The sequence below is a fragment of the Medicago sativa genome, chromosome 8 (assembly GCF_051527215.1).
Source record: "Medicago sativa cultivar Bolivia chromosome 8, Bolivia_mono, whole genome shotgun sequence".
Classification (NCBI taxonomy): domain Eukaryota; kingdom Viridiplantae; phylum Streptophyta; class Magnoliopsida; order Fabales; family Fabaceae; genus Medicago; species Medicago sativa.
The window spans coordinates 68,846,999-68,872,158 of NC_140756.1; the positions used below are offsets into that span (position 1 = coordinate 68,846,999).

The 25,160-nt window shown below is 33.0% G+C and overlaps 2 protein-coding genes and 4 non-coding genes across 6 annotated transcripts; all 6 read right to left on the reverse strand.

The window, feature by feature from the left end:
• Positions 1–3,338: 3,338 nt before the first annotated feature.
• Positions 3,339–5,351, reverse strand: LOC146900917 (oxygen-evolving enhancer protein 1, chloroplastic). Its single transcript, XM_085732086.1, has 2 exons — positions 5,091–5,351; positions 3,339–4,291 (listed from the first exon to the last, which is right to left on the reverse strand). Exons 1-2 carry the CDS (start codon positions 5,319–5,321, stop codon positions 3,533–3,535), a joined length of 990 nt encoding a protein of 329 aa, XP_085588212.1. The 5' UTR covers positions 5,322–5,351; the 3' UTR covers positions 3,339–3,532.
• Positions 5,352–10,617: 5,266 nt separating this feature from the next.
• LOC146900918 (small nucleolar RNA R30/Z108) lies at positions 10,618–10,717 on the reverse strand. The gene has a single exon (XR_015024441.1). It is a non-coding gene; the product is annotated as a small nucleolar RNA R30/Z108 (small nucleolar RNA).
• Positions 10,718–10,767: 50 nt separating this feature from the next.
• On the reverse strand, positions 10,768–10,883 carry LOC146900919 (small nucleolar RNA Z107/R87). The gene has a single exon (XR_015024448.1). It is a non-coding gene; the product is annotated as a small nucleolar RNA Z107/R87 (small nucleolar RNA).
• An 83-nt stretch (positions 10,884–10,966) lies between these two features.
• On the reverse strand, positions 10,967–11,033 carry LOC146900920 (small nucleolar RNA Z105). The gene has a single exon (XR_015024275.1). It is a non-coding gene; the product is annotated as a small nucleolar RNA Z105 (small nucleolar RNA).
• Positions 11,034–11,100: 67 nt separating this feature from the next.
• On the reverse strand, positions 11,101–11,187 carry LOC146900921 (small nucleolar RNA SNOR75). Its single transcript, XR_015024451.1, has one exon. It is a non-coding gene; the product is annotated as a small nucleolar RNA SNOR75 (small nucleolar RNA).
• Positions 11,188–20,803: 9,616 nt separating this feature from the next.
• Positions 20,804–22,132, reverse strand: COR413-PM2 (cold-regulated 413-plasma membrane 2). Its single transcript, XM_085735996.1, has 4 exons — positions 21,799–22,132; positions 21,557–21,664; positions 21,357–21,427; positions 20,804–21,261 (listed from the first exon to the last, which is right to left on the reverse strand). The coding sequence occupies exons 1-4, from the start codon at positions 21,978–21,980 to the stop codon at positions 21,014–21,016; spliced, it is 609 nt and encodes a 202-aa protein (XP_085592122.1). The 5' UTR covers positions 21,981–22,132; the 3' UTR covers positions 20,804–21,013.
• Between the last annotated feature and the right edge of the window lie 3,028 nt (positions 22,133–25,160).

Below are 25,160 nucleotides of genomic sequence, written 5' to 3' on the forward strand. Positions count from 1 at the left end.
AATAATCGCATAAAATTTTATAACATTCAACACCGGTCTAACATATATCGAGGCTTGATGAAAAATTTAAAATAAGGCATTTTTAATATAATAGTCATATTTTAGTAAAATTAATATATTTTTATCAAAAACAAATCAAGATTTTCGGGATTTTAAATGATTTATTAAATTATTGTAATCAATTTTATTTAATATTTATTTTTCGATTGATAGTAAAATAAATTTATTTTGGCACTCTTTGATCATTCAGCCATAATAAAGAAAGCATTGCAAAAGAAAAAAAAAAAAAAAAACTAGATATCAACTCTTATTTTGTAAATAGGACTTAAAATATAGGTATCTATGCGACTGATTTTTAAAATAACTGATACACATTTTAAATGGATGTTGTTACTTAATTCCAATAGCAAATAGTCTAAAAAAATTTTTGAACAATTTTGCTACATAAGCAACTAAGAAATCACAGGAGTCTGTTATAGATGCCATTGTTATGTTAAGTGTTAGCAATAAAAAAGGATATTATATATGATTAACTGAAGAAATGTGACATAATGTTTACTTGAAACAATTGAAATTAAATAACATGTCTTTGGGTCACAAGGTGTTCGCATCGTCGTTGTTGGTGATGTTGGAAATGGTAAGTCGATGTTGATCTGCACTACTTACAACTCTCGCACATGCAGATCGGATGTGCCAGTGTTACGCACTACAACGTAGAAAAAGGCTAAGTCCATTTGGCTAGGTATAGAATATGAAATTGAATCATAGAGTATCGCGGTAGATATACATTTGTTTTCGTATTATCAAAACTAAGTTGTACTATACTAATAGAATCACTCCTTCTATACTAATGTAAACTCAACATAACTCACTCGTACTGCAAGATCTAGTGTTAGCGAGTTTTTTTTTTCTTTTCTACCAATATCTCCCACAAGTTGGAGGTTGGTAGATATATAACATCCCCGACTTGGATAGTAAAAGATTGAATGGTTGAGGAAGCAAAGATTTGGTGAAGAAATCAACTACTTGATTTTAGAGGAAACAAGGAGCAACTTGAAGAGGCCAGTTTGCAGATTCTCTCTAACAATCTGACGATCGATTTCCAAGTGCTTAATTCTTTCATGGAAGACTAGATTTGCTGCAATGTGTATGCACTTTGGTTATGATAACAAAGAAGAGGAGCGGATTTGACACATTACTTGTAAATCTATAATGAGAAAAAGCAAACATTGTATCTCACACGTAGCAGAAGCGAAGACACGAATCAACTATTCTAAAACAAGACACGATATCCAGTTTCACATGTAGATCTAGAGACTATAGTATGCTTCTCTGTTTCATTCGGCACATAATAAGAAACAAAATTCTTTTATATCCGCTTTTCTTGTGCATATAATCGTATATAGAAAAAAATATTAATATTTTATAAATACTATGATCAAATATATTTTTGGTAAATAAAATTAAGGCTTAAGTGCAATTTTGATCCTTCTATTTTTAAAATTGTTAATTTATTATACCCCTATTTTCAAAACCAACTTTCTCACCCTCTAGTCAGAAAGTCAACAAATTTTTTTATTCCTCCTCCTCTTTGGATGATGTGGCAAACTTATTAATAACATGGATCCTATGCGACATTGTCCATGTGGCATATCTTTTGACACATCATTTCCACGTCATTAAAATTTAAATATAATCATAAAATTAAATAACAAATTAATATTAAAATTAAATAATAAAAAAGAATTGGAGAATAAAATTAGAAACTTAAACTATTATTTTAATCCCAAATTAAAGAGAGAAAAATCCAAAATTAAATAGCTCCCATAGAAGAACACTTCTTCAATTCCTTTAAAAAAAAAAAAAAACACTTCTTCTTCAACAAATGCTTCAACTTTCAATTTTTATAAAAATATAATTTTCTGAAGCTCTGCTAACATGCGCTGTAGAAACACAACCGTTTGATCTCTTTCGGTTTATTTGTTCTGAAAACGTTGTCGTCCTGGATTTGTCATATATAGTTGTTTGATCAACTTGGAAAATCATGGGTTTTCAATTTTATGGCTTAAATCAATGGTTTTCCAAAGTGGGGTTGTCAAAAAAATGATTTTATGATTATGGATGATGAATGTGTTCTTCGGAAGCTATTCAATTTGGAATTTTTTTTCTCACTTCAATTTGGGAACAAAAGATCAAGTTAGGGTTTCTAATTTTATTCCCCAATTTTTTTAATTTTTTTTAATATTAATTTGTTATTTAATTTTATAATTATATTTAAATTTTAATAAAGTAGAAATGATCTATAAAAAATGTGCCACATAGACAATGTCATATAGCATCCACGTCATTAATGAGCTTGTCACATCATCCAAAGAGGAGGTGGACCAAATTTTAATTTGTTAACTTTCTAACTAGGGGATGAGAAAGTTGGTTTTGAAAATAGAGGTATAAAAAATTAACAATTTTAAAAACATAGGGATCAAAATTGCTAAAATTAAAATAAGTTTTTTTTTGAAGAAAAAAATAAAATAAGGTATTTTCATAGTGTCAAATGTTGTTACGTAGTCTTGTTCCTATATTATAATATTATTTAAATTATGAATTAAAAAAATAGATCAATTTCGTTAAAATATGAAGAATCCATCACTATAGAGCTAAGAATTCACGATAATAAGAACAATATTAGACACTATATAAAATCTTTTTTTTTTTCCTACCATTTTATTCGATATTTGTCAATAAAAGTGGAAATATATATGAGCGGTCATTGTCTGTCTTGATGTTAGTAATGAATTAAGTTTAAAGTGAAAAAAATCATTTCAAAATCATCTATCCCGTTTATCCATGGATATATTGTCTCATTCTAACCATTAAAAAAAAAAATAAAAAATCCTAATATCATATGTACATGTCTTATATTATAAGAAGCTAGGAAAAAAGATCCCGGTACACTGCAAATTTCAGGGTGCAATACATTTTCTGTAAAGCACAATACAACTTCTAAACCTAGCAAGATACTTGCTTGTAAAGCACAATGCACCTAGTAACTCAGTGCTCCATTTAGCCGCATTGTGTTGGTACCTAAACAATTAGAATTAGTTGCAGAAGAACAAGGTGGAACCCATTACATAGAAGAAAACAAAGCTTATCATGTTTGGACATTTCTCACTTGTGAGTTATCATCAAACACAAATCTTAGGCAGTGGTTAATATGAACCAGCATTTTAAGGGATCCATGGTGTGTACATAAAACTGAGGATAAATGCAATATTAATTGTAATTGCAATGCGAGATACCTAAAACCATATTTGCAAAAGCAATCGTGACTGCAACCCTAATTTAAAACCTCGGCAATAGCATGGAATTTTAATTAACCTCGACATTAAAAGCACATTGTAATTGAACGTCGATATAATATACAAACATGATAGTCCTCTCAGCTTTTGAAAGTTGTTGAGTCAAAGGATAAAGCATCAACACTCTTGAAGTTTACAACAAAATAAAGCATAAGAAAGAAGCTAGCTATAGCTATCTATGACTCAAGCTGAGCATACCAAACACCTTGGATTTTAACATCCTTTGGTGCTTTAGCACCCAAATCAGTGTCAGATGGCTGAATACTCTCAAACACACCAATAACCTCACCAGTCTCGGGCTTAGTTTGAGTAACACTCAATGTGATTTTCCCCTTAGATGATGCAGCACTCTTGTTGTTTTCCTTACCAAGTTCTTCTTCATCTCCTCTTCCTCCAGCTGGCAATGCAACTGCATTGTCATAACCGGTAGATGCACCTCTTCCCTTTGGGTCCAAGAAAGAGCTTCCTCTGTATGATGGTACCAAATACTCACCACTGAAGCTCTCTGGCTTCCCTGATGCTACCAATTGTTTGATGGTGAAAAGGAATGGCACACGCTCACCACCGGGAAGCTGAACTGTGACTGCGGCGTAGTCAATGCCGTCTTTCTCCTCAAATTTGACAGATCCATCTGATGAAACCTCGAAGGGTCCTTCAATCTCGTCGAGTGTGTAGGTTAAACGTGTCATGAGTTTGGTGTTTTGGAATGCAAGTGGGGTGTTCTTGGTTACACCTTCTGCTTTAACTGTGAATGAAGTTGGTTCGAGGCAGAATTTCTTGGCATTGTATTTTCCTGGTTTGAAGGAGAATGAGTCTACTCCTCCATCAATGGTTGGACATTGGTTTGCTGTTCCGGTTCCTTTGACTTCCAAATATGTTTTGCTTTGAATTTCGTCGAATGTCAGCCTCTTTGGAGCACCTTCTGCACTTGCTCCCTGAAATTAATTTATATTCTTACTCTTGGTCATGTTATGTAGAATAAAAATCAGATAGAATCAAACAATAAGTTCAACTAGTAAACACTTTCAAAATTAATTAGTATCCCATTCAAGTGGATTTTGATCATTCCCTATCTCTGCAATCAGAGGTCGGCTGATGGATCTCAACCTTTGAAATCCAACAGCTGACCTCTGGTTGCTGAAACATGAGAGGATCCGAGGTGAATTCAAGTTAGGTTGGGAATTAGGAATTAACATCATAAACCCCTTGTATTGGTTATGTAATGTGATGGTTAAATATGATTTTTTAGTCTTTACAAAATGACATCTTTCAAGTTTAGTCCTTGTTTTGTTGTATATTTGCTACTTAGTCTCTAGGGGGACTAAATCATCCATTTATTTGGAAAGATTTCAAAATACGGACTAAAATTGAATAAAACTTTAGTATGGATTAAACTTGAAAGACCATGCATGATATTAAAAGGACTATAAACTTATTTCACCTACTATGTTACAAGATAAAATTAAATTATTTGGGTGTCTATGATATTCCATTGCAACTTGTTATTGTCTAACTGGCCTCCTTAATCAAAATGATCTATAACTAATTTAAACCAGCAGACCATTCATCACAACTAATCCAATAATACCAACAACAAAGGTATAATTAAACAGATAAAACTATAAAATGAATGACAGTAAATTCTGCAGTATTCATGTAACACCAAATGTTTAATAATATCAAATTAGCATGAAAAAAAATGAAGATAAAGAATAGAGAGACAAAGCAACATACAGAGACAACAAGAGCAGAGGTAGCAAGAGCAAATCCAGCAATCTTAGAAGCTTCAACAAACTTGTGAGTCAACTCCTTGAAGTCAGACTGAAGTGAACAAGTAACCTTAGCTCCATAGTGTTCCAAACCAAAAGCCTTAGAAACAGATTGAGTAGACTTAAGCTGCAAACTGTTGCTACGTAACTTAGTTGGTTGCATGAGTGTAGCAGCTGCTTGGAGTGAGGCTGCCATTGCTCCTCTGTTAACTATTTGCTGTTCTACACAAACAAACTTGTTTTCAATAGGTTTTGTGTTGGTTGAGAATTTGAAGGTTGCAGTTATTTGGTGGCTATGGTATGAGTAAGATTTTGGATAGGATAAGGTGATCTCTCATTGGATGGTTCAAGGTAATGTTATTTGTTTTGTTGGATGACACGTGGCAAGGTTCTTCAATAGGATAGAGATACTGTCTGTCAGATTTTTGGTGACTGGAATCTGACCACAGATTTCTTACATCTATAAATTACTTCATCCGTCTCGTAATTATTGTCTTTTTAGTATTTTTTCATTTTCTCAAAATAATTGTCACTTTACAATATCAATGCAGCATCTATTAATTACCCTTATTTATTGAATTTCCTCAAACTTAATTACTCCACTAACTACAATTAATAAAGGTGTTTTAGTAAATTCTACTAATTTTACCATTGAAATCAACAGAATTAATCATTTCTTTAATAATCGTGCACAAACCTTAAATGACTAATAATGTGGGACGGAGAGTAGGTGGAACATGGAATCAGTAACATAATAAGCAGAGAGGAAAAACATTACTTTGAAATAAATGACAATTCTATAGTCACAAAAATTATAACTTCACTTGATTTAATTACAAGATTTATTGATTTAAGGTGAAAATCAAATTGTAAGTATTAAAATATGGTAGCACTTGGGTGACATGGTATTTGATGATATTGGTGACATTGATAAACCACATTATTATAAGTGACTTTTTTTTTCTTTCTCTCTTTCACAAGGATTGTGATATTGTGGTTGACAAATGTCACCGATATTACCAAATGTTATGTCACTCAAGTGCTACCCGTTAAAACATCTATCTCACTTGCATCATAGGACTAACCTGGACTACATATTAATCCTATCGGAGTCAATAAAAGAAAATGTTGTTTGTCCTTTGATTGCAGTTTGATTAGTAGTTTAACGGATATTGTTTGTAGTTTGAATCAAGAATTCTCTATTATTTTTTTATATTTATAGTGTGTGAATTTATTCATTAAACTACTTGGATTTTTTTTAATAAGGGTCATGCTAATCGGTGCTTATGGAGCACCGATTAAAAAAGTTGAAAGATAAAATTTTAAATTAAAAATGTCATTTTTTATACTTTGAGGCATTGAATGCACAACTTACAATATAATATAAACTATATTTGATTTCTTTAATCAATGCCTCAAGGACAATTGTTATCATTTCTCATATAATTTTCTTAAAAAAAAAAAAATTCTCATATAATAAAGACTTCACTATTCTTGTATTGTGCAATAAGCAACAATAATTACTTTCACAAACATTAGGAGAAGTACTTACATGTGTAAAATAATTATACATCGACATAATATATTATTCCAATGACAACGCATCGTTGGAGTAATTAGATTATTAAGGTCAAGAAATATAAGTTTTTTATTGCTTACATTTGACAAAGAGAGTACAATTGTTTTCAAGTGATGATCCATCTTTTGTGGCAGTTGCTTCAATTTTTAATAGTTCCAACTACCATTTTTGGGCTTTTTCCATGCACAGATCTCTCGTTGGTGGAACAATTCCTCCGATTACTGATTCTTTTGATCCTACGTCTTCAATTGTTCAATCCATTGTGAAAGGCAACAAGAAAGGCATGAAAATTTTGCACCATTTTTTTTATGATTCTTCACCATTGATCAATGTTGTGAATTAAGTTTAAAGGCGGTTATCCTAGTAACAATAGCAAGAATATCAAGGTTATAATTTCAATAAACCTAGAGTTTGTACCTATTATGTTAAAAATGGTCACACCATTGAAGTATGTTATAGGAAATATGGCTATCGTCCACATCTTTAGAGGAACTTTAATCAATTTTATGCAAATCATGTTGCAACCTCAAAAAATGACACTGAAAATTTAAATTCTACTTCTCTAATTGATACATACAAATGTGTTTCTCCTTCTATCGACACTGAGTAGTATCACAAGCTAATTCATTTACTTCAACTTTCATCTTTTAATCAAGATTCAGTGTTGGACATGCTTCTTCTAATTAGGTTTTCTCTTCCATATCGGTTGGTCATACATCAGCTAATAGGCAAGGTATTAGTTTTCATTTCATTTCATCTTTATCATGTCGTAATTTTACTATAAACTCCAGGATTATTGATTCTTGAGCTAGTGATCACATATGTGACACTCTAAAGTGGTTTCATTCTTACAATTAAATTCCTCATATTCACGTTCGATTACCTACTGGTTATTATGCAATAGATAAACATGTTGGAACCATTAAATTTACTTCTAATTTTGTAATTTTCCATGTTTTATATGTGCTAGAGTTTCATTTCAATATACTTTATGTTTTAAAATTGTGAAATTCATTGAACTTCACAATCGCATTTAATGGTTTCCCGTGTTTGATTTAGGAAAGGAACACATTGAAGATGATTGGTTCTTGATAAAAGAGAAGAATTATATTATCTACCCTTTTCATATAAGATTGTGTGTGCTAAGCAAAGACTATCCTTCATCTGTTTCCTTACCATATAATGCTCTATGGTATTTTAGATTAGATTACATATCCTCTTATAGAATAACCTCTTTACATTCTATGTTTCCTTTTCTTAATGTTGATAACATTGCAATATGTGATGTATGTCATTTTGACAAACCTTCTGAACTAAAGTATTTTGATATTTGGACTCCTATCGATGTCCAATCTATTCATGGTCATGCATATTTTTAAGGCTAAAATGCATTTTTGACCCCAAGTTTTCCATACTAGCGATGTTGGTCCCCCAGGTTTGAAAATCACACTTCTGACCCTCCAAGTTTCATTCAATTGTTAAGTGAACATAAAGGAATTCAGATTACAATTTTTCTCCCATATAAGCAAAACTAACAAAAACTAATGGTCTAATGTCAATCAATAACTATTTGAATAATATTACAATAAAAAACAAAATAACAATGATCCCTAGCACATAAAACCCAATAGCCAATTTTTTCCCTCATTGTTTTTCTTCAGAAGGGCCCTAATAATTTGCATTCCTTGAGTACCCGTTGAATTTTTCAAACCCGGACAAATCTTCTCCTAAGATTTTCATCTGTCCATGAAATTACCAATGAAGAATCAACTCTACAATAGCATTCAACCTTCCCTGTTCGTTTTCCAGAAGAAGAAGAAGTTGATGTATCACTGTTACGAGCCATGAATCTATAACAAAAAAGAAAGGAAAAGGGTTTGAATCGATTGAAAACTTTAAATGGATTTTTTCGCGGTGATTTTCAGAGATCAAGTTATTGATTAGCGTTGACTCATAAATATAGGTTCACCACCAACCGAGCTTTAATTTCCAAAGGAATAGGGGAAAAGTTCGAATAAACCCACAAATTAAGAGATCTAAGGTTCGGGGTTTGTTACGTAAAGGGAATGTGTTAACACCCTAAACGTCCATAGTACTCTATAGGAACCTCTTGCATTTATTTAGTTTTTAGCTAAAATTGATTATTATTTGCTTACGAAAAAGATTAGTGAGCTAATGCAAAAAAAAAATGTTTTGTTATATTTTTTTTTTGATTTGGAAAGACCAATAATATGGGTTTTTTTTATTAATGTGCTTGACAAGAGTTTGATTTTGCTCCTACATATCTCCAGGTGCTCAATATCATTTCATCAAAAATTTCACTTTCAATCTCCGTACGAAGAAACTTAGATAGAGGCATCTGTCATACCCCATTGGACCTAAAATTCTCATTTTTATTCGTCTTTTGGACCGAATTTTTCGTTTTTTAGACGAAATTTCTGCAGAAAAATATTTTAAAATACCTCATTTAGTGGTTCTAAAGGCAACAACTTTTTAGTGTTTATTTTTATTTTGATTTTATTCAATTTTTAATTATTATTTTATTTTATTTGGAATTTTATTCAATTTTTAATTATTATTTTATTTTATCTGGAATTTTATTATTATTTTTTACTTCGAATCTCTTTTACTTTATTTCATTTTAATCCTGTTTTTAATTTTATTATTTGTCCAAAATGCATAGAATACTTTTAAGGGGCATTCTAGTCCTTTTAGAGTCTTTGTAATCCTCCAAGACATCACCAATCAAGCCAAGTGAATTTTTGACATCACCAATCAAGCCAGGTGAATTTGGTCCAACAGATACTCTACCATAAAAACCCTAATTCAACCCCTATATATATCTCTGAAATTTTTAGAGGTATATATAAGGATAAAATTAAAGTTTCTGGCAAAATTTCTATTAGACAAAAATACCCATGACTTGATTAGTGAAATTTTTAGAGGTATATATAAGGATAGAATTAAAGTTTCTGGCAAAATTTCTATTAGACAAAAATACCCATGACTTGATTAGTGATCTGAACCAAAATGTTTGGACAAAAATAAAGAATTACAAAGACCGTAAAAGGAAGAGAATGCCCTGAATGGTATCCTATGCATTTGGATAAATAATTAAAATAAAAAAATTAAAATGAAATAAAGTAAAAAAATTCAAAATAAAAAATAAAAAATAATAATCAAAATAATAAAATAAAATCAAATAATAATAAAAAACTGAATAAAAACAAAAACTAAAAAACTGTCACTTTGAAACCACAAAATGAGCTATTTTAAGTCAAAAAATGGGGTATGATTAGGGTGAAATTTGGAGGACCAGAGGTGCAATTTACAATCTTTGCCAATTTGGAGGGACAAAAAAAAGATCGATATAATTTTTTGTCAAAAATCCTGTGTTTGTATTGAATAAGAGTTGTTCTCATTCTCCTCTTCAATACAAAGTGCATTGAGTTGTTACCTACATTTCATGGAAACCACAATCTCTTTATGAGAAAGGTTCAAGATGACCATGCTTAGAATATTAGTCGTGTATTTCAATCATTTATACCTAATGGTATTGATGCATTTTATCAATTTTGATACGCTCGTTTAATCTGTCAAACAATATTTGTTACGTTACTTGAGTTTTTGCTGCCTTTTAAGGATTCAATTAAAGATTTTTTTTTTGCAATTTTTCTTTTAAGATCTTTTCCACAAACTAACTTTTTGAACCAATTTTTAAGTTTAGGCATCATCAAAATACAAGAAACTGAAGTAATTAGTCACATACATGCTTATATATAATACAAATTCCTCAGCTACATGCACTGATACTGAAGTAGTAGATTAGTGTCGCTGCACAATCCACCATCTATCAGATTTGAAACTAAAGCAACAGAAAAAAGCAGAACAAAATAAAGAAAGAGAAAAGAGTTGACTCAGTGGTGGCTAGATTTATTTAGGTTCGATTCTGCCTGCAATTGTCCTCACCTTAAAATCAGAAGAGGGAGCTTTGTATCCTCATCGTCAACACTTTTTCAATCCCCAAAAATAAAAAATGAAAATATAAAATAAAAGAGAGATAGATCACTCAGTTCAGCGGGGTTATCGACACGCAAAGCAATCTCTCATAAGAGAAGAGAAGAAAGCACTGCACTGCGGTCTGTTGAGCTTGAATTTTATGGAGTCATCATCATGATCACGAATATTATGTTATAACAAAAAAAAGGGAAATTATAATTATAATGACTACATACAATTGCAAATTATATTTTGAATGGCACTCAGAATGAGTAGGAGGATTTTTTAATCATATAAATCATATGACAATAAAATCAATCATCATAGTGCCAACATATATATAATTACAAAATCAAAATACAAAAAAATCAAAACATGATAGAATGGAAGTGTGGAATTCTCTCAGACAAATGCCTCGTTTTGTCCTCACAATTGTTTTGAATGGATTTCATCAGACTCGTCATCGTTTTAATCATCACTGAGAATTCCACATCTGAGTTCCTATTAATTCAAACAAAATCGACTCATTCATAAAAACTAATTAATTCAAACAAAATCGACTCATTCATAAAAACTAACAATGAAACAAAATTGAATAAATAAACAACAAAAGAATCAAAGAAACAAAAACAGAGGAAAAGGCGAAAGAAACAATTATGCTGGGATTGATGTGATGCTGAAGAGTGAAACCATGATTCGTTTTTATAGGCGGAGCGATTTAGGGTTTCAATGGGCCTCCTTAGATTGGACCGGTTTCTTGGGCTTAAACAGTTAAACACAACCTTACTAAGTGGATAGATTTATATCTATACCCCTATAATACTCGTAAAACCCTTCATTTTCATTTTTGGTAAAATTTTATTTTATTATCTCCAATGGTTGAGGAAAGTAAGGTTGGTTATGGGTTGACTTGGGTTCAGGGGTGGATATGGACGCAAAAAATCAGTGAGGCTAATTTTTTTTCCATCCAATTACTAAAAGAGATCATAAACCATTCAACTTCAGTTTCAATCTAAATGTTTCAGAGCAAAATGGTGATGAAATTATCTTTTGACTGTTTCGGTGTACAAACGAAGAAAAAAAAAGTGAGGCCTTGTCGGGAGAGGAAAACAAGAAAACTTGGCTGAGAGGAGAGGTGAGGGTGAGGCCTTGAGGAGTGGAAAGAAGGGTGAAAGAAATCTGAGAGAAAATTGAGAAGATAGAAAGAAATGTGTTTGGTGTGTGTTTTGGAATTTGTAAGGAAAATGTAGGGTGTTGATAGTATTGGGCTAGCTGAGTGTGTTTTTTGATTAAAAATATATAATTTTTTAAAAAAAAATTGGGCTGGGCTGGTGTGGCTATTGCCACACCCTGCCTTAAGCAGATCCGCCCCTGCTTGGGTTGGATCAGTTTTAGCTAAATATGTTTCATACTCCAATCACACTTAGTTTATTGACTATTACATTTCTCACCCCATTAGATGCGTCCTATTTTTTCTCTTGAGAATACTCTTTATCCGGATTATGAAATCTGAACCATATTGTAGGGATATTCAGATTTTAAAAGATGGAACCTAATAAAACCAAAAAAATATGTTGTGATTGATATCAAAGGTCTTTGTTGTTCGTCATACGGTATCTGCAAAAAATACAAAGCAATTTCAGAGGTGAACGGTCAGTAATGAACATGATATCATAAAACAACCATAACTAAAAAATGTGAATGTAAGAATGACCGAGAAGTTTAGTAGGTATGAATATGTTGAAGCATGCAAGGCTATTTATAGCCAAAAACTTATCCTAGATTGTAACTACATTCAAAGGAGATGTTTACACTGCCTAAACCGACCAAAAAAGCATTAAACACACCACAAACCGTCAAAACCTTTGGTGTAATGCCACTATCCACAGTCTGGGATGGTTCAAATTGTATATGTCGAAAATATCAGCAACATTTCAGATTATATAATCTGAATTGTTCCAAATTGTGTTTAACCTTGATCTTTGAAGGATTTTATGGTAAATAACATAGGAAAAAATAAACGACATAATTCAACAACGTAAAACAACATAATAAGAGAAGTGATGATGAAAGGGATGATGTGCCAATAGGTTGTTTTTGAAATAGATCTTACTATTTTGCAAACTGACATATTTCCATTGACAAGACTGCAAGATCTAGCTCATAACAACCTCTTCGTATTTATATCTGTCGTATAATTTTTCACAGTTCTTTGTTGAGTTTTTAAGTTGAGTGCTGATGAAACCCAATTTGTTCATAACAACAATGCTGAAACACATTTCCCTCCTTAGCACTATTCTTATAACCAACATATTCATAACAACATCCATCAAGGTGTTCATGGTTTTTTGTTATGTTTGTACAACAAATAAACAAGCACACTATTTATACAAGTTTTTGTGTGTCATGGACCACAGAAATTGTCGGTGCAATATGCACCATAGAAAAATCATGTCCTTGATAGGTTCGAGTTATATAATCTAAAATGTCTTTTACCCTACAAAATACGAGTTTTAACTCAGGTAATTTAATTTTATTGACATACATCATATATAACAATTTCAAATACATCAAATGACATAATTTAACAATGTAAAATATATAATAAAATAAAACAAAACAAAACATATCATGAATCAGTCAAACTAACTTCTTCGTCTAGTTCCTCCAGAAGAGCCATGATTTCTTCGTAGTTCTTAGGTCGGATCAAACTTTTCAAAATATATTTGAAAGATTTGACGAAAGAAGTGTCCAACTCGATTGGTCTTTAGCATTGTTCTGACCAAATATCGAGAACATGGTTCTCACGTCATCGTTGTTTATGAGCTTCATTTGTCTAAATGCACTCTTTAGAGTTATTTTCTCTCTCCTCTAGATATTATTTTTTATTACAAAAAACACAAAAGGATAAAAATATGATGAGATATCAAATGATTATGATGATACAAAATTTTGATTTTGTTAATCATTAACTTTCGTAAATAGACAAACGGCCCCATATATATATATATATATATATATATATATATATATATATAACCGTCATAATATTCCTAAAGGCTTAGAAGCCCTCCAGAAAGGCTCCAAGACCTCCAGAAGGGCTCAGGCGCCCTCAATAAGGGCTCTTGAGACCTTGGCGCTCTCGCCTTGAGGCACCGCCCTTTTAAGCTTCTAGAAACCTCTAGAAACCACGTAAAATACACAAATACCCCTGTTGCTTGGGAATCAAGCAACCGAAACCCAAGCCCATAGCAGGCTATAAATACTACTCTTGAGAGCATTCTCAAGGAATCTAATCATCAGTCTAAACCCTAGAATCCTAGTATTCCTTACCGTACTTTTTTGCAAGTACAGTTGGCGCCGTCTGTGGGAAAAGGTAAAACTAACCTTGACCACGTTTCTGAATCGTACATCGCGATTTGGAAATCGTAAAACCCTAATTCTGAATTAAGCACTTAGATCGCGTCTCTCATCGCGATCTAGGAGCCTAACCTTGCCATCTCTCCGATCAGTTATTGTTCCTTCACCGCCATAGGTTTCACCACGCCGTTCCTGCAAAAATTGTGTGGTCCGGTCTGTATTGTCGTTTGTTCTATAGCAAGTTAGCCGAAGGATATAAAAATAATCTGGAAATTGTGAATCATGTTCGACAGTATTCGAATCTGGCGAGAAGGTTTGTAGATTCTTTCAAACGAAGGATAATACACGCCAACAGGTTTCATCCAATTAACTAATCGTTCATCGAATCTTATTTTTCTATCTTCATACTAATTTTATTCTGTACCACTGTTTTTAATGTGCACATCGCTTTGGTTTTGAAGTCAACGCAACGGGAACCAATTAGTCTATGATCTCATACGTTTTATTAATCTGTGTTGAATTTTATTAATAATGAAACATACTGTGGCAAGCTATTATTAGATTATAAGTGGTTATTGTGAACTGTCGTCAAATAGACCTACTAACTATTATTGTTTTTACCAATTGAAGTCCATTAATTTGTCAATGTGGTTCTAAAATATACCCAATTTCGTTTGAATAATTTTATGAGATGCATTTTCTACCATGCTGTAATTCTTGTGATTTAATTGCTACTAGTTCTCCATACAGATAGTTTTTGGCGACCTGTAAAATGAATAAATAATGTTAAAGCACATAGTATTGGTATGTCCCATAATTAAAGTATATCACATATCTTTCTTAGATTCATGTTGTACTTGTATTCAAATTCCTTATGGAGACGTAGTCGGTACGTTTTCGTTTCTTTACTTGAAGAAGGATGAGTTATTTTATGCCTACATGTCGTGGCATCATAATGATGGTTAATTCCTTTTGATTATGCTACTAATTAAATTCCTCTTACTAGTTATATTCCACTTGTATTACTATTCATATTGGCTTGTTTAGACAATAACGGAGAAATCAAGACGCTAAAGCATATGGTATTTGGTAGTTCGGCCCTTATAATCCTTCGCCGAAAAGCAGTACAATTTCTGGCGGTCATTTGACTTTTATAAGGTCCAAGAGAGAAGCAATTAGGATACATATCCCTACTTACCATCACAGAGCTGCACAAAACGCCGCTGGACCTAGCGGCGATCTCTAAAAGACGATAACTGGGGAAGATCAAACCAACATCAGGCCTCAAAATCTAGATGACGAGATACTCTTTCTCGAAGCGATTCTTCCATCCTCAAGCAATTCTCTTTCGAAGAAATATCAGGTTCTATATTTTTTAAGAAAACATACTATTTGATTTGAAGAAAATTTATTGCCCAATATATTTTGAGAAAATATTTAGTTTAAAAAAATATATTTACACTTTTAGATTTGGAGAAAATTTTATGTTCAATATATTTCCACCTTTTGATTCGAAGAAAATTTCTTGCCCAATAAATTTTGAGAGAATATGTTTTACAACCTTAATTTTGAAGGCTCTTTATCGATTTTGTTTATTTGCAATTATTTGTTGGTGCATATACATCATATGTGGATAATAAGTCTCATAGACAAATTAGCTTGTTTCACTTGACATTAATTTTCGTTGGGCGACTTAGTTACAATGTAATAAGGAGAAAAAAAAATGAGCAAAACACAAGACCTAGGACCAGGTTATTAAAAGAAAGATTACTCTAGGTACCCTGCGGCAAAAGTAATGTGTAGTATTGTTAAAAGGTCACATGTGAGGATTTCTGGCGAGGAAAGCCTTGGTATTTAAGAGGTCCAAGTGACCCACCTCTCTTTCCTGGGAACCCCTTCCATGTACCATTTACTTTACGAACTGAACTAAATTGTTTAGTAAAAAAATAGATAAAGACTAATAGCACCAGACCCACGTAGAATAATGAAGTTGAGCAGAAGGCTTAGTTCCAACTTTATGTGAGGAAACAAAGACATGAAAAATAAAGTACCAAGTAAATTAGAATTCAAGTTAGAAGAGAAGGAGTATAATAAAAGAACGAAGTAGGCGAGCTAGTAAGGAAGTAGCGGGAAAACTTAATTTCCAATCTAATAGAAGAGAAAGAAGGTTTAAAAACAAAAGATAATCAAATAAGAAGGTTAGCAAGAGAATGAAGAGGAAAAGGAAGAGGAGTACAAAGTATAGGCGAGCTAAATAAAAGAAGACAAAGAATAGTTAGTTCCCGTTGAATATAATTGCAAATGATTAAAACTCTTTTATTTATTTATTTACTTTGGAAGTTCGGAAATAACGTTATATTTCAGATGAATAAAGTTTGGAAGGAAGACAAGCCCGCCAAGGGCGAGGTTAAACAAAACAAGAAGAACTCACCAAACAAGGCGCCATGATTAAAAATGCAAGGAAGCAATCGTCCCACCATTAAGAACATAAAGATGAAACACGAAGTTATTCTAACCTTTCTCAACCTTTGAGATTTGTTTTGCAGGTTTTTAACTAGGCGCCCTTTCCTTTTTTCATATATATGACTCTCTCCGCATTTTTTTCTTCTATTATGCAAACAGAATTCACTTACCAATGGCACGAAGATAAAGGATCCACGAGCCCCACAACGCCAACCTTGATAAAGGCTCTGGCTGGGTCGACACAACAACTCGCCTAACCTTCCATCAGAGTTGGAAGTGTAAAATAAAAGTCTTCCCTCAGAGTGGGAAGCAAAAGTCCTCCTTCAGAGTAGGAGGCGCCTTCCATCAGAGTTGGAAGTGTAAAATAAAAAGTCTTCCCTCAGAGTGGGAAGCAAAAGTCCTCCTTCAGAGTAGGAGGCGCCTTCCATCAGAGTTGGAAGTGTAAAATAAAAAGTCTTCCCTCAGAGTGGGAAGCAAAAGTCCTCCTTCAGAGTAGGAGGCGCCTTCCATCAGAGTTGGAAGTGTAAAATAAAAAGTCTTCCCTCAGAGTGGGAAGCAAAAGTCCTCCTTCAGAGTAGGAGGCGCCTTCCATCAGAGTTGGAAGTGTAAAATAAAAAGTCTTCCCTCAGAGTGGGAAGCAAAAGTCCTCCTTCAGAGTAGGAGGCGCCTTCCATCAGAGTTGGAAGTGTAAAATAAAAAGTCTTCCCTCAGAGTGGGAAGCAAAAGTCCTCCTTCAGAGTAGGAGGCGCCTTCCATCAGAGTTGGAAGTGTAAAATAAAAAGTCTTCCCTCAGAGTGGGAAGCAAAAGTCCTCCTTCAGAGTAGGAGGCGCCTTCCATCAGAGTTGGAAGTGTAAAATAAAAAGTCTTCCCTCAAAGTGGGAAGCAAAAGTCTTCCCTCAGAGTGGGAAGCGCCTTCCATCAAAGTTGGAAGTGTAAACTAATAAATCGGACAGCCCGCCATCAGGGTTTCTCTTGAAAACAAAAAATAAACGCCAGGCGTCTCGACATGATCACCGAAGTGCTTATGTCAACATTTTAGGACGCCGAAAGGTACCAGTTGATTGATAAAGATTTAATCGGATCTACAAAAGAGACGTAGTCGCTGAAACGCTCACTTTTAAAGAAACGACTCCCGCATCCCATCAACAATCAACCAAAAAGCACCAACATGCAGAATGAAATCAAAGCAACGTATAAAATCATAAAATTACTTAACATTCGTGGAAAATCAAGCCACAGAAGAAAGGGATACCGCATCAAACATAGCTTGAATAAATATTCAAAGTCACAAACACCAAACAAATGAAGATCAACCGACAAAAGTCGCCAGGACATCACGCCAAATGTTGAGAATCTGAGCTCACACAGTCACCAGAGCATACGAGAAAATAAGCACGACAAAATTCAAATTGTTGCAAATCGCCGAAGCATCAAAAGTAATAAAATCGTTTATGTAAATCTCCAAAAACGAATTCAGTAAACAAAACCGACGCAAATTTAATGAGGAATCGTCATAAAAAAGTAAACTCGTCACAACGATACAAACCACTTCGCCTTGTTCCAAGACTCGTGCTTGGGGGGCTGTGATTAATCAACCTATAAAAACAATTCGAATAGATACTCCATGGAGGTCTATAAAGAAAACATAAAATCACCCTGGGGGTTTCTCCAAGTTCGGATGACAACGCCCAAAGGAAAAAGCATTAAGAAATTCAAACACTTCGCCTTGTCCCAAGACTCGTGCTTGGGGGGCTGTGAACCACCAAAACCTTTCTAAAGACTTAATGATCTCTAGGAGATCCAGTCCCATGTTGTCATCACTTCGCCTTGTCCCAAGACTCGTGCTTGGGGGGCTGTGAACCGTCATAATATTCCTAAAGGCTTAGAAGCCCTCCAGAAAGGCTCCAAGACCTCCAGAAGGGCTCAGGCGCCCTCAATAAGGGCTCTTGAGACCTTGGCGCTCTCGCCTTGAGGCACCGCCCTTCTAAGCTTCTAGAAACCTCTAGAAACCACCTAAAATACACAAATACCCCTGTTGCTTGGGAATCAAGCAACCGAAACCCAAGCCCATAGCAGACTATAAATACTACTCTTGAGAGCATTCTCAAGGAATCTAATCATCAGTCTAAACCCTAGAATCCTAGTATTCCTTACCGTACTTTTTTGCAAGTACATATATATATATATATAAAAGACAAATGATAACAAATGTTTTGTGTGTGAATTGATATCATCCACATGCAGCTGTAAATATTAATCTTTCAGGTAGAATCGTAGTGGATGACAAAATTCTTCTTTGAGAGAATTTAATAATGTTGCATTTTCTAAACTGAATTCAAATATTTAAAGCACTCTAGACCCCATCCTTTTACAGCCAATTTAATGGATTCCTGCAACAATTTTTTCACAATTAAATTAACCATTATTAAATTTGGCTGCAGATAACGGAAGAGTTATTCTTTATATACTTTTCAAGACAAATTTTAAAATTCTTACGAGTTTTACACATATGGAAGAGCAAGTCCGTAGCCCGCAGCTGTTGCTTTGTGTTTTTTTTTTTAAGAAGTTAAATTAACCCACTTTAATTGGTTTCGGAGGGAATCGAATATGAAACTACTGTGTTTGTTATCTACTGTCATCAGTGTTGTCAAAATTCCGCCATGAAAGATCGTGGCGTTTTAGCATGGCAGATTAGTGACAGCCACCATAAGCTGTAATATCAATTATATACATCATATTTCCGCCACAGGCCACAACACCGTGTTTATATGGCAGGTTTATGGCTGGCCACCATAATCCGCCGTTTAAAATACTGCTGTCATTGCTATGTGTACAAACATCTAAGCAGGATTAGGAACCATGTCCAAACGAGTAAGGATGTGCAAATAAAAATCTGTTATTTGGAAAGGTTTGATAAGGAGAGACCAAACTCTCGAATTCTTGAAATGGAGAGACACAAGACTCTCGAATTTCTTGATCAATCAACTTAATGGTGTCCTCGTTCTATTGTTCCTGTTTTGTCTTTTGTTTATATCAGTTTCTGAATAAATATTTTATATGTATTTGTATCTCTGATTGAGAATTCCTTCTCCAGAGATTATTGTTTAGTCATTATTCACTACACTTGTACCAGTTTCATTCAAAATGGCTGAATTTGGATGTGGGTGTGTGGTAGTAATTAAATGGCCTAACTGTTTTTAAGGATGACTTAAAACTGAAGTAACAAAATGCTTCTGTGAAAAGGCTGAATTGATGGTATAATCATTAGCACAATACAAACAATCAGTGCATTAAACAAAACTCACCAAAATCTTTTCATTGAGTGTGTCCCTTTCATCAAAGAACTTGTCGAGAATAATCTTACCGAGTTCAATACCCATTGTGCTTTGAGCCAGCTGAATGACAGCATGAAGGACATTCTCAACCCCATAAGAAGCAAGTTTAGGATCCACAATCTGCACTAAAAAAAAGAGTTAAATACACACAATTAAATTAGACTGAATATAAAAACCGTTTTTCAATTTTCATTGTTTCCTTATCAACAAGTAAAATTAACACAAATTTTAGCAAATGAAAATAAAAATATTTCCACAAAGAAAACCGAGTCTAAAGTGGCACCACTAGTATGTGTTGTGTCCCATGTACATGTCTGGTCGAGGGTGTGTCCAGTGTCTGACACATAGCCACACATGTGATTATATAGTTTCTTAGATTACTACATGTGTCAATGTGTCAGTGTGGGTGCTTCGTTACAGACAAAAAAAAATGGACACACCTTAACAGAAAGTAAACCTTCAATGAGCACGGTGACATTATCCTTAGTGGTAGCAGGCTGAGCAAGGATCCTGATATATTCTTCCCTTAGCGAATGAACGTAAGCAATTCTATCAAATTCTTACCAATAAATACATTCTTACAATCACATATTCGGAAAACAACTTAACTCCATGTGAAAAAATTGATAATCTCAGTGTCAACTTAAAGATTGCTGCATTAGTAAGGTGAAAAAGTCTCGTTTATCTTTAATTCTTGCTTCAAACCAGATGGATATATGTATTCTATCAAAAAAGAAGGATATATGTAATTTTTATTTCAATGCTTATACACTTACATCTTCACTTTTTTTGATGTAGAAAATACTTAAGGAAATTCTGAAAATTTTAAATTGATTAGGTGATTAGCTTTACTCTAGCACTCCAAACAAGTATTTAAGTAAAAAAATTGCATCCAAGAACAATATTTTTGTTCACATAATGTTAAACTTTTGGGATTGCTATGTGACAATTGTGTATTCTAGTATATATAATTTTGAGGACAAATTACAATAAACTCTGCATTAACATAATGTCTACAATTGCTCCAAAAAAAATATAATGTCTACAAAAACAGTGAAGTTCAGTTGCATTCTGACTCCACTTTCCATAAAATTTATTTTCCAAATTTTTTTGACATTATTACCATACTATATGGTATAATGTTTTTATAATCATCGGATAACCATTGCCCAAATAGGATAGACTATGAGAAAGATGATGCCAAGAGTGTTTGATATTCCATGTCTTTGTGTGAAAGAATTTCTGAATCCACCAGTAGCTCTAATATGTTCTTGTAGCAGGTAACAACCAATGAAAAGATCAATTGCTACTCCAATCCAATTGTTCCTAAACTTTACAGCAAACAAGTCAGGGGTTACTGTCAAAAGAAGGATCATTGATCCTGGCAACTCCAACCAATCTGCATGGATTAATATAATTCAAGTCAATTTTAATAAACTAGGCACTAATGTTGTTATACATATGTAGCTGCTTAAGATTAATTAAAACATATACCAGGGAAATGTTTATTGAAGAAAAGCCTCAACACGACTGCAACGAAAGCGAACCATTTTCCAACTCCTCCTCTGAAAATAAAAAAAAATGAAATTTCGACAAAATTTCAATGTAGAACTCAAATGGGAAAGAAGAGGAGTTCAAATGGAATAGTAAAAGAGAAAAGAGGAGGACGATGAAAAATTTCGATTAAACATTACCTGAAAAAATTATACAAGGACTCCGGAAAGCTGAAGAAAATGTATGGCACTAGTAATGAAGTCAACATATTGGTTCTCCAATTTGTTCGATCCAATATCAATAAATAACTGAAATGAATATTTTATTATATAGTCAAATTAATCTAAAAAATATGATTGTTAAACAATAGTGCCTATATAGACAGTGTCGGCCCAACACTTATTGAGACTTGCAGCGAACAAAATTATATAATTGATCTTACATGGCAGCAAAGGAAGCGATCCATCTAAGGAGAGACATGCCAACCCCTTTGCCTCCCAACATAGTTGCATCATTGAAGAGTTTCTTAGCTGCAAACTTAAGCTCATTCAAATCTGAATCAATTAAACTAGCCACAACGGGGTCCGTTTTCATAGCCAAATAGTTCATTAACATTCTACCCATTGTGCTAAGGATTCTCAAAAACTAGCAAATACGTGGTATATATGCAATATATAAATATAGATATAGATATAACTAGAGAGACAATCAAAATATGTGCAACATGCAGTAAAAAAATTATGTTTGAGACAAGGACGAGAATGTACTAGTGTTGAGGTTGTCTTTATAGAACTAGCTAGTGATGAATTGTGGGAGTTTTAAAGCTAGTGATTTAGAAATTATGTGAGAGGTCCTAATTCAAAGTTTCATCAACCAATGGTGAGGGAATAATACAATGCGAAGTTTGAGATCCTTTGGTTTTCTATTTCCACATGTTTTCTGAGCTTTGACCATTTCATTGCTTCCCTATAGTTACATACATGGTCGAGTGGAGTGGCAGTGCACCCATGCACCACAGAGTTACATTGAGATTTTTTAACACGTGGCTATATGCTATAGGAGTACCACCATCACCAATAATAATAAATATAATAATAGTAATACTACTAAAAAAGCAATAATAACAATAAATTATATGTATCTCATTTGAAAGAAACTTGAATTGAACATCATTCATCTCTTATGTTAAAATATACATTTTTCTCTTTAGAAAAGTAAATATACAAGGCCGATCCATAGCATGTGTATGGTGGGCTACGATGACAAGCCTCACAATTTTAAGGGTATCAAAATATATATTTTAATATAAGGCCAAACATTACTAGTTATATATGGTAAAATATAACAAATTAATAGGCGTGTCGCAATGGTGTAGTGGTAAAACAAAACACAATTTGTTGCGCAGTTGCGCAGTGTTCGATCTTGAGGGTTTGCATTTTTCTTCTTCTTAAATTGCGCAGTGTTCGATTTTGAGGGTTTGCATTTTTCTTCTTCTTAAATTGCGCAGTGTTCGATTTTGAGGGTTTGCATTTTTCTTCTTAAATTTTAGTTTTTAGTCAAGAGTTTGAACATAATCGGAATTTCACCAAAATCAACGAAATCAACATCAAATCACGCAAATCAACAAGTGTTGCTTATCCTACTTCATTGCTTTTTTTTTTTTGGTTTAAATTTATGATTTTCTGGAGAAATTTGACATTTTTAGGTTTTTAGAAATTTGGCTTGCATGTTAGTTTTTAGGATTGTTAGTGATGAATTAAGTTAGGAATTGTAGTTTAGATATTGTTTAGAGTGCAATGTGGTAATTTAGGGTTTTGAAATTGTTTGATTTTAAGTTGATTAATCCAGCGTGAGTTACGTCAAGCAGAGATTAACACATGCGTGACTTAACTCACGCAGCGTGAGTTAAGTCATGCAGAATTAACACTAGCGTGAGTTAACTCACGCAAGGGTATTTTGGGAAGTTTGGTTGGGAGTGAGCAATTTTTGTTGGGAGAAGAGCATAATTCCATACACAATCACTAGCAGTGCCGACCCAACATTAAATGAGGCCTAAAGCGAACTCCAAAGTGAAGCCATTTATATATTTTATTAAAATTATTTACTCATATTTAAATTTTATTTTTGAGTATTTTAAGACGCAAAAAATTTTCATAATCAACTTCATTTGACATTTCTTTTTCAATCGATTATAAGTCCAATCAATTTAATTTTTGTTGAGGCATTGTTGATCTAAGATAGTATTTTATTAATTTTAATTTTGAAATTTTTTGTTCAATCAAAACGATTGTTACAAGAGTTTTTTGTGTGTGGATAATTGTTACTAAAGCTGTTAACAATATTCAATAAACAATAAAAGCAATTGAAAAGAAATCAAGTATTCTAATATAATCAATAAAAATTATTTTAAAAAAATTGTTAACATTATTTTATTAATTTTTATTAATCAGTAACAACAATTAAAGAGAAAACTAGAAAGTTGAAGGTGTTAAATATGAAATTTGGGGAAACCAAAAGTTTGCACAAAAATGAAGCAAACAAAGGGGATGGGATGAATGAAACTACACGTTAATTGATTTTTCGAGTGAAGCAATCAAAGTGTCAACGCAAAGTCTCAAAATTATGTTAGACTTTGTTTCTCAATGCCTTTTCTTTCTTTCTTTCTTTCTTTCTTTCTTTCTTTCTTTCTTCCTTCATCATAGGCCTTTTCCCTTAGGCATATAATTTAGACTATTACATTTTTCACCTTTGTTATTCTCATGCGTCTTGCAAAAATACCCCTAGTTTGGATTATATAATCCGAACAAGATTGTTAGTTTTTTACGGAATATAAAATCTGAAAAGTTACGAACTGAGATTTTAGTGTTGTATTTGATGTCAAAGGTCTCTACTGACCGTCGTAAAATCTCTGCATAAGCTGCAAAGCAATTGCAGAGATTCTATGAACGGTAAGCAATGACCATGACACCATAAACACTTCTAAAAACTAAAAAATGTTTAAGAAAAAGTAAGAAAAGTTGTGAAGTGAAGAATGAAGGAATTTGTTGAAGATGGAAGCCTATTTATAGTCTAAAACAAGTCTTAGATACACTCAAATGATATGTTTTCCACCGTCCAAAAATGCATTAAACACAACACAAACCGTCAAAACCATTGGTGAAACGCCACCGTCCAAATAAACTGAGAGTTTTCATATTATATAATCCGAACCTGGCTAAATTGTTGTATTATATAATCCGAGCAACCCAAGAATGTGTTTAAGAATGATGAAGATCTTCAAATTTTCTTTCAATATATGTGTTTAAATGAACATCTTTAGCGTAAAGTCCAACAGAGAGATATTAGACATCATGATGACGATTTTTATAAAATATCTATCTATTGTTTAAAATTCTTATCCGTAGTCTAATGTAATCCAAGCTTCGCTCTTAAAGAAAAGTGAAATCTTTTTATAATGTATTCTAAATAAGAGATGATGAAAATGTATATTTTAACACAAGTTATGATGGTAAGGTAATTTAATTCTCTCTCTCTCACTCTCAAAAAAAAGGAGGTGTAATTTACTCTAAAAATAATCTTCTATAAAGTCTTATCGAGTATAGCTTGTTATACCCTAATTTTGGACCTAAAAATACTAGTCAATTTTTCTTTTCTTGCATTATAAGTCATTTGAATTGTCTCTGATCAATTGCATCTTTCTCTGCACTTTATTTCAATTTCATTTGCAAAATTCACATGTAAGGGTATTTTAGTCATTTCCCATGTCAATTCCCTCTCAGTCTTTCAAAGTTTTGTTTGAGTCCT

Coding starts and splice junctions, on each gene's coding strand:
- LOC146900917 (XM_085732086.1), bottom strand. CDS start 5,321: ATGGCAGCCTCACTCCAAGCAGCTGCTACACTCATGCAACCAACTAAG. Junction 4,292..5,090: donor CCTCTGCTCTTGTTGTCTCT/GTATGTTGCTTT, acceptor AATTAATTTCAG/GGAGCAAGTGCAGAAGGTGC.
- COR413-PM2 (XM_085735996.1), bottom strand. CDS start 21,980: ATGGGTAGAATGTTAATGAACTATTTGGCTATGAAAACGGACCCCGTT. Junction 21,428..21,556: donor TCCTTGTATAATTTTTTCAG/GTAATGTTTAAT, acceptor TTTTATTTTCAG/AGGAGGAGTTGGAAAATGGT. Junction 21,262..21,356: donor CTTCAATAAACATTTCCCTG/GTATATGTTTTA, acceptor TAATCCATGCAG/ATTGGTTGGAGTTGCCAGGA.